Here is a 14,672-nt window from a genome sequence, read left to right on the forward strand (position 1 = left end):
TCCAGTTTGAGCCTGCTTTAACTGCCCTGGATCAATGCTAGGGAATTCTGGGAACTGTAGTTTCATGAGACATTTAGCCTCTGGCAGAGAGCTCTGGTGCCACAATAAACTACAATTTCCAGGATTCCTTAGCACTGAGCTAAGGCAGTTAAAGCGGCCTCAAAGTGGGTTATTTCTGCAAAGTGTGTTTTGGACCTAAAAGCCCCATGATAGTTTTGCCTCAAGGTCTCCATAAGTTGCAAATGGAGGCACACATCAACAACAACAACAACCACGTGGCTGCCTTCTCTCTCCTACTCTTACTCAAAGGAGGGGAAGCAGGGAGGGGAAGAAAAGTGGGGCCAGAGATTTTGTGTGTGAGAGACAGAGAGAGAGAAGGAGAGAGTTGGAAGCAAACTCTCGGGAGAGAAGGGTAAAGGAGGCTGGAGGAAGAGGAAAGCAGAAAAAAACAGAGGAGAAAGAGAACAAGGAAGGGAGGGAAAGGCAGGGGTTTCCCTTCCTTCTTTCCCCTCTGTTTTTTCTCTGCCTTCCTCCCGCCCCCGCGGGAACTTCTGAGAGGGGAAAAAGGCGCCAGCAGCAGCAGCAGCAGCAAAAAAGAAGAAGCGTGCCTTTTGCACCCAAGTCCCTGAGGAGGGTGATTTCCCACCTTGCTTTGCCTCTTGCTTTGGGGAAAAGGACGAGGGGGACCCCTGCCTCCTTCTCCTCAGGCCCACGGATGTGGAGCAACTGCGGGCTTGGGGAAAAGAACGAGGGGGATCCCCGCCTCCCTCTCGCCAGGCCCTACAGCCTCTCCCCGCCCCCTGGGAAGGCCGAAGCCTTCTCACAGGGCGGAGGGAAGGAGGGCGCCGGCGGCAAACGCCGCTGATTGGTGGGTTTGCCGGCGACCCCAGAGGTTCCCCCGCCCCCTGGGAAGGCCGAAGGAGGGCGCCCGCGGCGGCAATCGGCGGCAGGGCTGGCCTGGGGCCGCTCTGACGGTCTCCGCGGGCCGGATCCGGCCCGCGGGCCGTAGGTTGCCGATGGCTGATCTAGAGGACCAGCATTTAGGAACCACTGCTCTAAAAGGCTGTGCCATATGATTTATTTATTTATTTATTTTTGGAGCACCTAAATATTCTTACTTGCTAGGGGCTTTTTATAGAGCTTAACTTGCTGTAATGCATTTTACTGTCTGTATTGTGGCAGTTAATGTGGATTGAAATTACTGGGATGCCTGAATTCTGTGGCTGAAAAACATACAAGATAATAAGTTTGGTCTAAATGAAAGTATAGTAATTACATTCAGGTCCACCTGAAATCAACCTAAAAGTTTGTCACAATCCTTGTTGATTCAGTAGAAACTGTGCAATTACTGTATTATGTATTGAATTAACTAGACAGTTCTTTTGCAGAACTGTGGAGTGTACTTTTAACTTCCACACAGTCCCAGGACTCAATGCTGTACAGTGGTACCCCGGGATACGAATGCGCCGCCTTACGAAATTCCCGGGTTACGAAAAAAAATTATTTAAAAAAACTGTTCCGCGTTACGAAAGTTTTTTCGGGTTACGAAAAAACTTTTGGTGCTTTTCGGCGCTATTTCGCACCAAATCGCGGCTTTTCCCCATTAGCGCCTATGGCAATTCGGCTTGCGAAAGCCTTCCGGGTTACGAAAAGGGCAGCGGAACGAATTAATTTCGTAACCCGGGGGACCACTGTATATTAAAACTTTGCTTTGGTGAAACACTAGAGGGAGCCTAAATTCTGCTTTGTGGTAAATGTTTTTAACACGTGTTAAAATTAGAGACCTTGGAAGTTCTTTTTAAACTCAGTAGATGCAGCCATGAAATGGCATATTGAAATAATATGCAATATTATTATATAAGCCATGCAATATTATTATTTAAGATGTTTGGAAAAAATTGAAAAATTACTTAGGTGATAATCTAGAAGTGATGTGGATGTTTTACACTAATTTAGTATCTTATACCTTGTGACATGCACTTATGACTCTGATTTTTAGAATAAGCTTTGGCATGCAATTTTTTATTTTACATAAAGATTTGGAGGTGTGGCTAAGGGGATCTATGATATTTATGTTTTTTTCTTTTCAAATGTTGTTTGATGTGCCTTGCTTCAGAGGTTCCCTGAAATGTTTTTATTAGTTACTCCCTAGATCAGTAAGTGCAAACCTGAGAGAGAATTTTTAAAAAGACAATTTCTTCATCTTAGTCTTTGTACATTGCATTAATAGGGCCTGCTCCTGCAGAGCCCCACTTCAGAACCTTCCTGAGCTAGTAATTTGTGTGTGTGTGGAAACCCCATACTTACCCCGCCCCCCACTTTGTGAAAGCTCAGGAACATTTTAGTACATTTCTGCTTCATCTTCCATGTCTGTAGCATGCTTTGTTGAACCCTTAAGCTAAAACAGTTATTTCTCTAATTCTTTCTTTATTCCAGTGCCCCCTTCTTATTTTTGTTCTTTCTTTACATTTTCATTTTATTTTAGTTACTGAGAAGCATATTGCTTCTGAAGTTGTTTCTGAGCCTTGGATAGAGTGTAGGGGTAAAATCCCATAGGACATGTAATTTTTCTATTTGGATGAGGAACATATTGCTGGCACTTGCCCAATGTTGTTGAAGTTTTACTAGGCAGACGTGTTGAAATCAGTCAGTGGCACATGGAATAAACAAGGATGTGGCTTTTCACAGATTCCCTATCCTCCCTTCTGTTACTGCTCCGGGGGTCATGTGGCCAGCATGACTGCATTGAACGCACTGAGAAGTGGTACCTATCTATAGTTGCATTTGCATGCTTTTGAACTGCAGAAGCTGGGACTAGAGATGAGAGCTCAACTCATCATGGAGCACTTGGGCCTTGAACTACCAACCTTCTGATCTTCTGATCATCAGAACTGGTGTTTTAACCACTAAGTCACCACATTACATTAGGTTACACTTTGGTTAATTAGAATTTTAAATTTTTTTGCTCTCCTAAATTAATTTTTATATGTAATCAATTAAGCCTTTTTATATGTAAAGAGCCAATCTGTGAATTATTTTGAAATGATTAATAATGTAGGTTGACTGTAGTTCATACTAATTTTGAAGTTTTAATAATGTGCTTTGTTTTGAAATTTGGCAGGGATATAACTGATGATGAATCATCTGTGGATGAACTAAGGGCAACGTTAAGATTTTTTGCATCTGTAGTAGTACGCAGAATTTACAAGGTAAACTCTACAACATTTGAATCAAAAACAGATTTTTAAAGTGAGGCCTTTGGGATAAGAATAACGAAGATTATTTAAAACTGAGTGTGGGTCCATCTTAGATACAGCTGTATGATATCAGAATAATGGTTTTGGCATGATTCACAGATGCCTGAAAATTTTAGTTTTGTGAGAGTGATGGGAGCTTTATGATGGGGCAAAGTACAAGACCTGGAGAACTCTGAGATGAATTTTTCCTCAGTAGTATATCTATAGTAAAAAAAAAAAAAAAAAAGGCCAGGATACCATGACACTGTGTGAGTTACTTCTAAGTTGAATGGTTTTAGTCTCAGAAAACCTAACTTATTACTTGATGCTTTGCTTCTGAAAACCAGGATCTTCAGTATTTCTACTATTTTCAGTTAAATTTTTTAAAAGCAGCTAGAATATTTCTGCATAAGAAAATATACTTTATATACTATATACACTAATAATATACAGTAATAGAGTATAATAATACTTTTTAAGTGGTAATAGCAGAAATAATTTCTTTTATGTGTATATGTTTTTTTTAAAAAAACAGGTGGATATTCCAACAGTTATAACAAGGAAAATGCTGAAGGTAGCCATGAAGCACATAGATGTAATAGCCAAAGCTAGACAGAAAGGTAAATAACATTTTAAAATATGTATATTACAAATTCAGTGCTTCCAAACTGGCACTCATTTTAATAAAATTTCCAAAAATGAAGCAAACCGTATGATTTATGGCGCACAGGTGTGTGTGTTAGAGCAAAATTAGTTCCTTTGAATTCAGAAAGGTTCTCTCCAAGGTAAATGTGCTTGCGATGCAGTTTTGAAATACTTTCAGGTAGGTTTTGACTAAGCAGTAAGAAATAAAAAGGTGCAATTGCTTATTAAAATTCCTTTATATGTAATAAATTGCTGTTTCTTCAAGTACTACATTAATGCAGTACACAATACAATTGAGCAAATATCAGTGGCCTACATCCTTTCTTGTGCAACTGACTATAATGGGAGTTTATTCTGCTTCCCTTCTCCTACTACACTCTGAGCTGCCTAAAACCCAGCTCTGGAGACCTTTCCATCCCTGGAACAGGCTTGGGGAGTTCAAAGAGGGCTACACAGGAGAGAGATCAACCTTTTCCAGTTCCACTAATGAAAGCAGTTAGATTAGTAGAAACACACTCTTGGATCCTGATCAATGTTTGCAAAACTGGAGCTTCTCATTTTTTGTGGTCATTATTCTGAACAGTATTGCGATCTTAAGATATTATCCAAAACTTGCTGTGGATGGTGATGGTGATGTACAATAATTTGGGTTGGCTTCACTTTGCATGACTTTCGTGTAACTCAGTTGTCAAAAATAACCCTCAGTTCATTTCTGAGCTTAATTTAAGACATTACTTTGATCTTTGAAGTCTGAAACAGCTATTTCCTATGGAGATTGAGCATAGGCGGATTTTCCCTTACGTAGGGTGATCCGGAACAGATCCCCCACATAAGGAGAGGGCCCACTATACTCCAGACCAAGGGTTAAAAGTGCCCCCCCTTTTTCCCAAAATCAGAAGTGACGAGACAGTCATGGCTTGTTTTGAAAAGGTATTTTTCAGCCCCAAAATTGGGGAGGAGAGTTCCTTAAAATTGTGCCCCCCAAGAAATTTCTGGAAGTGTAGTGCAGAGAGAAGGCAGAGTTTGGCAAGGCAATAGAAGGCCTTGCAACATCCAGCCATTCAGATTTAAGTTAGGAGAGGTTAAATGAATCATTAGAGTCAGCAGTTCAGTTCAGTTTAGTTTGGTTAGTGTTAGAGTCTGTTAGTGAGGGACTCTGTAAAGAGCAGAACTCAGAGGGGGAGTTACTGTTATAAACTATCCTGAGGGATAGACAGAACATTGGTGGCTGGTTTAGGAATAGGTTATACAAAATAGGTTATCCTAAGGAGGACTGAGAAGGTCCTGGGGTAACTAAGGATTGTTTTCTGAAGAGTAGTGTGTAAAGTAAGAAGTGAAGCACAAACAATAAGCACATGTATGAAAAATTTTATCCTAAATAATTGACTTTATTGTGGAATTAAAGTAACTACCAAGTATAAGTACAAGAAATTATAACTGTAACAACATGTAACAAGGAAATCAAGACCATGAAGTATCAACTGTAGTAACCATCTCATCCTAGTGATACATTGTTCACATTAACTTTCAAATAAACCTCTAGCTTTATTTTAATAAAAGCTTGTCTGGAATTCTAATAAAGAAACACGCCACCAACATTTAAAAAGATAGTTTGGGGTTAAGTCCCTTGAGAGGGTTGGAGTGGTGAGTCCATTCGACCCATAGGTGCCATTGAGTGGAAATAAGTAAGGTGACTAACTGTGTCACCGTCACAGAGTGCGACAGCAGTGGGGTTGAAAGGCCCATGGTGCTGTCCTACAAGAAAAATAGTATTGAAAAGGTAAGTGGTTGTCACAAATTGGTGGCAGCATTGGGATAACAAAACCCATTGGGCTGCCATTTAGGGAAAATAGGTGAAGAATAATAGTTCTCCACTGGAATCGAAAACACAGTTGATTGTAGGGCAACTAGGCATGTTACAGGTGTTTTATAAGCCACACAATTCCCACTTGTGTTTTGAATATTTTAGCTACTTTATTGTTTACTTTCTTTTGATTTTGTTTTGTTGTTGGTTAATGCAGATATTAATATAAATCCAGTTAATTTAATAAGTCTGGACCCCTTTAACAAGTCTGGTCTAGTAATGATTAGCTGTTTTTGTCTCATAAATTATTTGTTATGAGTTATGTATGCTGAATTGTATTTTCTCTACAGTGAAAAATGCTGAATACTTACAGCAGGCTGCTTTGGAAGAATATGGACCAGAGCTCCATGTGGCTTTAAGAAGTAGGAGAGATGAACTACATTATTTAAGGAAACTTACTGAAATTCTTTTCCCCTACATTCTGCCTCCAAAGGCAACAGTCTGCAGGTATGTTAACTGAGCTATAATATTTGACATACTTGCCTTACATCCTTTTGTGTAGCATGGTATAGTGAATCCCAGTTTCATATCAGGACATATAGTGATAGTAAAATTAAGTAACTAAAATTTCAGTCTCCAAATACCGCATTACAATTACATTATGGCTTCATTCTTACCTTGCCATAGCCCTATGAAGTCTGATAATTAGATCAGGTGAGCACTCATAAAGTTTATGAAAAATTAGGATGGGAATAGAGTTAGTACAGTCATTGTTTGTGATAGCTTTCAACACCTGGGGAAAATGCATGTTAAATGGCTAACAGTGATATGTTAGTCCTAACCGCATCCAGTACTGTTTGAGGCTCCATGTATTCCCAGTGTGTACATGGAATCCTATACAAATACAACTATGGATTAATTCTGATGACAGTTTTAATTGCTCATGTCTTTGCACATGTAAAGATGTGAAAGTGAAGGAAGAAACTCTTACACATGTGAAACTTTATATTTGCATATTACCCTTCTAATTTGACATATAATTTAATTCAATTTATTTCCGCATAACAGAGAGAAATAAAAACATAAAACATATTTCAGCATAACAGAGACAAATAAAAAATTTCAGCATAACAGAGACAAATAAAAACATAAAGGAAGCCCTGCTAGATCATACTATCTAGTCTGTGTAGTCCAGCATTGATTTTTCACAGTAGCCAGCCAGCTGCCTGTGGCAAGCCTATAAGAAGGACATCAGCACAATACCACTCTCTTGCTTGCCATTTTATGACAGTTGGCTTTCAAAAGCACACTACAGAATTTCAAATTAAATTCAGTGGCAGGACAGCTGGGCTGTATATCAAGGTTAGTGAGCATGGTTTGTTCATCGTTCCTCTAAGGCTAACCAAATGGTTTCTTTTAACCAAGTCCTGTAGTCACACTGTCACATGCTCTAACACTCAGGGGAAGACAGTGGCAAACATTCTCTGAACAAATCTTGCCAAGAAAACCTCAATGATAGGTTCGCTTTGGGGTCACCATAAGTCAGAAACTATTTGAAGGTACACAGCAGCAACAACAAGAACAACAACTGTAGGGTAATTTAAGTTACCTAAGGCGTCAGCCTCTGGTAAGGAAACAAAAATATTTAAATATGAAAAATATTAAAGCCAAGTCTGTTAGGGGAGCTTATCGCTTGGTATTCTAAATCGGCTCCAGTCTCCTGGGCTGCACCCAGGATGCGGGATGGAGGCAGGGATTATCACACACTAAATCACCACTGAATCGCCTGCCACCATCAGCCTGGGTCCCAGCTGCTCTCCATCAGCACTTTTTAGAAGTCAGAAAGCTGACTTCTAAAAAGTGCTGATGAAGCACGGCTGGGACCCGTGCTGATGGTAGCCGGGAATTTGGTGATGATTTAGTGCATGATAATCCTCACCTCCATCCTGCATCCTGGCTGCAGCCTAAGAGGCTGGAGCCGATTTAAAATGCCAAGTGATAAGCTCCAGGGTCTAGCTTTAAATCAGCAGAATAGCAGAAATGTGCCTTTGTCTTACTCTGCTTCTCTAAGAACTGAGATTGATTCATAAACAAGTAGCTTGTACAAACAAAAGTTTACTAATGGCTTTCTATATACATAGTGAATAGTTCAGGTAGAAAGAAAAATATTTATCTCACCATATTTCCAACGAAAGTTGAACAAGGAAAAAGATGAGAACACAACAGTTCAGGAGAAAATCTTTGAGAGAAAATGCCTGCTAGTCTCAAAGGGGGAGTGATCTAAATCGTATGGTTAGTTTGAATGAGAGAGAAAAAGAGAGAGAAGAGTTTGCATGAAGGAAATCCCTATCTATTTTGTTATTTACAATAACAATAACAACAGTCACACTCTCTTTAAACGTTCACACGTACATACTCCAAGCTAGTAAAAGAATGAAATCCCTGAACTACTAGATATAGATTATATCTGGTCCCACACAAAGATTACAGTCTCCATCTTAAATTTGTAGGTAAAGGAACCAAATACCAAAGTATTCTGCTGTACAAGACATATCTACAGTGAGCCCGTGCCATACGTGGGCTCTTTATAGGCGGCTTTCAGTGTACGCTGAAGCCACCTGGGAAATGTGCGCGTGCCCCGAGCACGAGCCCCATTATATCCAGTGGGGCTCGTGAATTGTGCATGTGGCCGCACGGTGAGCATAAGCCCCATTGGATATAATGGGGCTCAAGATTATGTGTTATTTGCTTTACATTGGGGGGGGTCCAGAACGGATCCCCCGCGTAAAGCGGACTCATTGTATATGTTATATTTTACCACATAATACATTGCCTGTTGCACTAGTGTGGTTTAAATATTATCATGTGAAAGCTCCATAGTATGTGATGAGAGAAGAAAGCAGAACTATGTAAAAACTGACTCTTGTATTATTTTCAGATCATTCAGTTTACTTCTAAGAGAAATCCTGTCTGGTTCTGTTCTCCTTCCTTCCATGGATTTCATAGCTGATCCGGTTAGTTTTGAGAGGTTGAGTTACCACATGTTTCTTTTTATCAAATAAGCACAGAAATCCCTTGCTTCTTTCCAGATGTCCTGGGAACAAATGCACCTGGGAGGACCAATAGGCAGTTTACCTGCCCACTACTTGAGATATCAGATCTGACTACAGTGATATATCCCTTGGTTATATCTCATTTAGATTATTATAATGCGCTGTAGGTGGGGTGCATCTGGAAACTTCAGTGGGTCCGAAATGTTGCAATGAGGTTGTCAACTGGGACCAGTTACAGGGAGCATGTGACTCTCTGTTAAAAAAAGCTTCACTCTCTACTGATTTATTTGAAAGTGCTGGTTTTCATTTTTAAAGCCTACATGGCTTATGTCAAGCCAGCATGGTGTAGTGGTTTGAGTGTTGGGCTACAACTCTGAAGACCAGGGTTCGATTCCAAGCTCATCCCTGAAACCCGCTGAGTGACCTTGGACAAGTCATATGTTCTCTGCCTCCTCTGAAGAAATCTTGCAAAGAAAAACCCATGCCTTGGAGTCACCATAAGTCACATACAACATGAAGGCACACAACAGAGGTGTGTGAGAGAGGTGACCAGTGGGGTCCCACAGGGCTCTGTCCTGGGCCCAGTGCTATTCAACATCTTTATCAATGACTTGGATGACAGAGTTGGGGGCATACTTATCAAATTTGCAGATGACACCAAATTAGGAGAAATAGCTAATACTCCAGAGGACAGGATCAACATTCAAAATGACCTGAATAGACTAGAAAGCTGGGCCAAAGCTAACAAAATGAAATTCAACATAGAGAAATGTAAGGTAACGCACTTAGGGTGGAAAAATGAAATGCACAGATATAGGATGGGGGACACCTGGTTTAAGGAGACTACATGTCAGAGGGATTTAGGAGTCCAAGTAGACCACAAGTTGAACACGCAGTGCGGCAGCTAAAAAAGACCAATGCAATTTTAGGCTGCATCAATAAAAGTATAGTGTCTAAATCAAGAGAAGTAATAGTGCCACTGTATTCTGCTTTGGTCAGGCCCCATCTGGAATATTGTGTCCAGTTCTGGGAACCACAATTCAAAAAGGACGTTGAGAAACTGGAGCATGTCCAAAGGAGAGTGACTAAAATGGTGAAGGGTCTGGATACCATGTCCTATGTGGAACGACTCAGGGAGCTGGGGATGTTTAGCCTGGAGAAGAGAAGGTTAAGAGGTGATATGATAGCCCTGTTTATATATTGGAAGGGATGTTATATTGAGGAGGGAGCTAGCTTGTTTTCTGCTGCTCCAGAGAACAGGACCTGGAACAATGGATGCAAGCTACAGGAAAAGAGATTCCACCTCAACATTAGGAGGAACTTCCTGACAGTAAGGGCTGTTTTGACAGTGGAACACACTCCCTTGGAGTGTAGTGGAATCTCCCTCCTTGGAGGTCTTTAAGCAGAGGCTGGATGGCCATCTGTCGGGGATGCTTTGATTGAGAGTTCCTGCATAGCACGGGGTTGGACTGGATGGCCCTTGTGGTCTCTTCCAACTCTATGATTCTGTGATTCTAACAACAAATGGCTTGTGTCTAGTCTATAAAAGATCATATCTTAGTATACAAGCCAGCTCAAGTTTTAAAATCTAGAGGGGAAGGCTTTCTCTCAGTCCTATCATCATTACACATGCATGTGGTGAGGATATGAAAGGAACCTTCTCCATGGCTGGTCCTAGGCTCCCTTCTGCAGAAGGTCTGGTTAACCCCCTCCCTGTTCTTTTTCCATAGGAAGATGGAGACCTTTTTGTTCAGCCAGGCCTTTGAGATTTAAATTATGTAGAGTGAATGTGGGTGGAGTTGTGTACTGTATTTCTTACCTTTTATATTAATATTTTCAATGTGTTTTTAACTGTTTTAAACTTGTTTTTGGAGCCAGCATGGTGTGGTGGTTTGAGTGTAAGACAGTGACATTGGAGAACAGGGTTTAAATCCCCACTTGACCATGGAAATCCACTGGGTAACCACAGGCAAGTTGCGCTGTCTGTACCTCAGAGGGAGAAAAAGGCAACCCCATCTGAACAAATCTTGCCAAGAAAATCCTGTGAAAGGATCACCTTAGAGTTGCCATAAGTCAGAAATAACTTGAAGGCACACCACCATCATTACAACAACCATGTTTTTAAAAGTATACAGTTATTTTTTAACTTTTGTAAAATAAGATTTTGACTTAATTTTGTTTGACATTACTGTAAACTGCCTTGGATTCAATCATGGGAGAAAGGTGTGGTATACATTTAATAAATAAATGAAGGCCTTTGCTTTCAGGGCTCCAGGAATGAAGTAAGGCATTTTAGAAAACAGGCAACCAAATGCCTTGATCCCCCACCCTAACTACTGGTAGTGACATTTTTTTTCTATAGGGAAGGAGAGGAGAATGGGTGCAACCCACTGAGGGGCAGAGTATGGCAAAACTGACCTTCAGATTGTGCCCACCCTCCTGTTTCAAACTCCTTACCTAAACCCACACAATTCAATAGAACCCTACTTGGCTAGTGTCATGTGGCATTTAGTTTGAGACTGGGTCTGTCTAGTTTTCTTAAAATTGCATTCTGAAATCAAGTTGGTAGATGTGGATGAAAAGATGAATGAACTGATGTCCTATTCCATTGTCCATACAAGTATTTGTCTGTATCTCTGTCACATCTCACCTCTAAATAGGTTTCTCTGTGTTTGTGCGTGTCCAAAGATTGTGTTCACATAGAAGAGAAAGGAGAGTAATTAGTGCTGCCTTCTTCTGTTGGTAATATTTTGATACCATGTACAATCTTGCTAAGGAGGAATGTCTTTCAGTAATGTCAGGGAGTGTTAGCAGTCGGCTTCATGTAGGTTACTGTTGGTACCAGGTGTTTGATAAATATATGTATATGTCTTTTCTCCTTCCATTAGGATACTGTGAATCATCTGCTACTTATCTTCATTGATGACAGCCCTGTGAGTATTGACAGAGCAAGAATAATATCATGCTGATGATGCAGTCACACAGTCATGCTCAGTTGGATGCTGTCTTTTTTTTCCAGCCTGAGAAAGCAACGGAACCTGTTTCAGCATTGGTTCCCTTTCTGCAGAAGTTTGCCGAGCCCAGAAATAAGAAGCCCTCCGTAAGGATGAAATAATGGTTTAAAGCAGTGGTTCCCAACCTGTGCCGCAAGGAGCCCTTAAGGTTCCATGTGCACTTCCCAGGTGCCTCACGGCTACTCCAGGAAAATAAAAGAAAAAAATTGAATGAAATTAAAGAATAAGAAACACTACTCCTGAACCTAAACACCATTAACTTGTAAGACGTAGGGTAGGCCTCTTAGGGGTTCTGCCGTAGAAATTGATTCTAAAAAGGGCTCTGCGAGTCAAAAAGGTTGGGAACCCCTGGTTTAAAGTTTAAATGCCATGTGTAGATTTTTTTAAAAAGAGAGAGGAATCTCGACAGCCACCTGGAAACAAATTCAATTGTGTTGTTCTTATACAGGCCTTGCAATTGGAATTGAAAGAAATCAGAGGCCACCAGGATATTTTCTTTCTCTTCATGAATTTTCTGAAAAAAGAAGGAGCAGTGCATGTATTACAGTTTTATCTTGATGTAGGTAAGGTACCATAAGATGTTTTTACCTTATTTTTGTTAAATAACCCATTTCATGATTCATTTTATTGTAAGCCCCAGTAGTGGCAAGCAACCCTCCTGCCCACAGGCCTGAAGCATCCCACAACCAACCTCCATCTGGTGCCTGCTTTCCTCCAGTCAGACTACAAATCTCCTTTGTAGAGAAGAGAAGTTCTTTTTCACCTCTACACTGCATTTGGGATTAAAGAGTTGGAGGGAGAATCTTCGTTAGAGCTGATGGAGGCTTTTTGTAGCTTCTCACCCCCACCCTTCCAGTTCTTTGGGCTGCCCTTTTTCATCAGTTCACCCTGCAGATTTGGTTTTGAAAAACAGATTTTCCTCCCTTTAATTTAAACAGTAAACTTCTGAACTCTTCCTGGTTTTTGTTTTCTTTTCCCTCCTCCTCTGCTTTCTTGCATTTTGGTCAGTCCATGTGGCCCACATATGGTTCTAGAGGCAGAAAATTGGCCTCTTTATATACCAGAGTTGACCACCGTTGTAAAGGAAGTGTGTGGCTTTTTCTCATGAGGGATGTTCTAAGATCTGATGAAGTAGACTGAGTCAACCAAACTTATGCTACAAATTTCTTGCTCACAGTCTTAAAAATGCTGCAAGATTCCTTTGTGGTCTCATGAGGGAGTTTTTCTAGCTTTACACAAATGTTCTGCTATAGGGTAACATCCACTGTTCAGATATTCAAACAAGTTGTCTGAGGATGCTGGGGTTCCTGGTGTATATTACTTCTTGTAATGCCAATAGCAATAGAAGGCAGGCAGGCAGGCAGGAGAAGAAATAAAGGTGGTCATGTTGGGCTGCAGATCTGAACACATGGGAAAATTTGGGGGGGGGGGGATTTTTTTTTTCTAAGAAGAAAATTAGTTTTTCCATTGAAAAAATTGGGGAAAATACATAAACAATAACACTCTGTTTAAAACTGAAATGTTTTTGAAGACAAGGGTTTATTTCATCTAAATGAAATGTGAAGATGTTTGTGTAAAATCATTTACAGAATTAGAATATGATAATACTTGTCAAACACTAGACATACAAAAAACTCATATCCAAGATGCATTTCTACATATGATGGATACTGTTATCCTAGTGAGAGGAGAATGGATTGTGGAGAAATGGCCTTCATTGCTTGTAATGATGATACACTGTTCAAAAATTCATCATTTTCAATGTTGAGTTAAACTTTATCCACATATGCAGCTAACCTCCTCTGCGACATTGTGGCTGGGTGGAAGATGTATCTTTTCAGATAATATGCTTTATTTTGAAAGATATGTGAGTTTTGTGTAGCAAAGAGTAGAGCAGTTTGTACTTCTTGAGTTTACTAATGTATATATTCGCAATATTACTTGTATGAGATTGAGCCATTTATAGTTTTAAATGTATAAAATATAAATAATATACAAAATAATACAATTTTATATTCTAATGAAGTTGTCAGTGAAGCATTTTATTTTACTTATGCAATAAGCTTGGGTTTACTAAGTCCCCTCAAATTTCCATTTCTTCATCTGGAAAAAGACCCCCCCCCAAAAAAAAAAAAAATTTAGAATTAAAAAAATAATCATTTGTCTGCTGATCCAGATTTTATTGGAAAGGAATATAATACAGGGATCCCAAGCGTAAAGTCAGCTAATGGCCACTTGGCAGTTGATTCATTGTTAAAGTATTAGTGTAACATTTTATGAATACACTTTTACTCCACATTAAATATTGTCAGCATTCAAATAACAATAGATTTCTTTTACCTTCCCCCATTTCTTTTCCTGACAGAGCAATTTAATGACAGAATTTTACAGCCAGAATTGACTGATGATGAGATGATGTCTCTTCATGAAGAAGTAGTGAAAATCTACAAAACCTACTGTTTGCATCAAAGCATTGACAAAATTAAATTTGATCCTTTCATCGTGGAAGAGATACAGAGTAGTAAGTGGAGCTGATAGAAATTTTGAATTGGTATGGGAACTATAGAAATATAGGTCCAAAACACACTGCAGAAATAATTCAGTTTGAGAGTGCTTTAGCTGCTCTGGCTTCATGCTAGGGAATTCTGGGAACTGTAGTTTCGTTAGGCATTTAGCTTTCTCTATCAGAGAGCTCTGGTGCCACAATAAACTACAGTTCCCAGACTTCCCTAGTACTGAGCCAGGGCAGTTAAAGCAGAATCAAACTGGATTATTTCTGCAGTGTGTTTGGGACCATAGACTGTCCATTAGGTGTTAGCTCATTTATTTCTTATATATATGGCGGCCAGCATCCACAAAACTGTTTAATGTTGACACAACTAATTGTGTGTGTGTGTGTGTGAGAGAGAGAGAGAGAGAG

General features: G+C 40.0%; 1 protein-coding gene across 4 annotated transcripts in view; it reads left to right on the forward strand.

Moving 5' to 3' along the window:
- LOC149311329 (sorting nexin-14-like) overlaps window positions 1-14,672 on the forward strand; it is a 61,197-nt gene that overhangs the window by 13,892 nt on the left and 32,633 nt on the right. For all 4 annotated transcript variants that reach the window (XM_089530817.1, XM_089530815.1, XM_089530818.1 and 1 more), the window contains exons 6-13: window positions 3,122-3,209; window positions 3,772-3,856; window positions 6,036-6,192; window positions 8,624-8,699; window positions 11,627-11,671; window positions 11,758-11,838; window positions 12,201-12,315; window positions 14,118-14,273. In XM_089530817.1, coding sequence (XP_089386943.1) covers window positions 3,122-3,209; window positions 3,772-3,856; window positions 6,036-6,192; window positions 8,624-8,699; window positions 11,627-11,671; window positions 11,758-11,838; window positions 12,201-12,315; window positions 14,118-14,273 — 803 coding nt within the window. The remainder of the gene's footprint in view (window positions 1-3,121; window positions 3,210-3,771; window positions 3,857-6,035; window positions 6,193-8,623; window positions 8,700-11,626; window positions 11,672-11,757; window positions 11,839-12,200; window positions 12,316-14,117; window positions 14,274-14,672) is intronic.

Source organism: Sceloporus occidentalis, unplaced genomic scaffold, assembly GCF_023333645.1.
Source record: "Sceloporus occidentalis isolate IW3139 unplaced genomic scaffold, rSceOcc1.0.p SCAF_6, whole genome shotgun sequence".
In the NCBI taxonomy this organism is placed as follows: domain Eukaryota; kingdom Metazoa; phylum Chordata; class Lepidosauria; order Squamata; family Phrynosomatidae; genus Sceloporus; species Sceloporus occidentalis.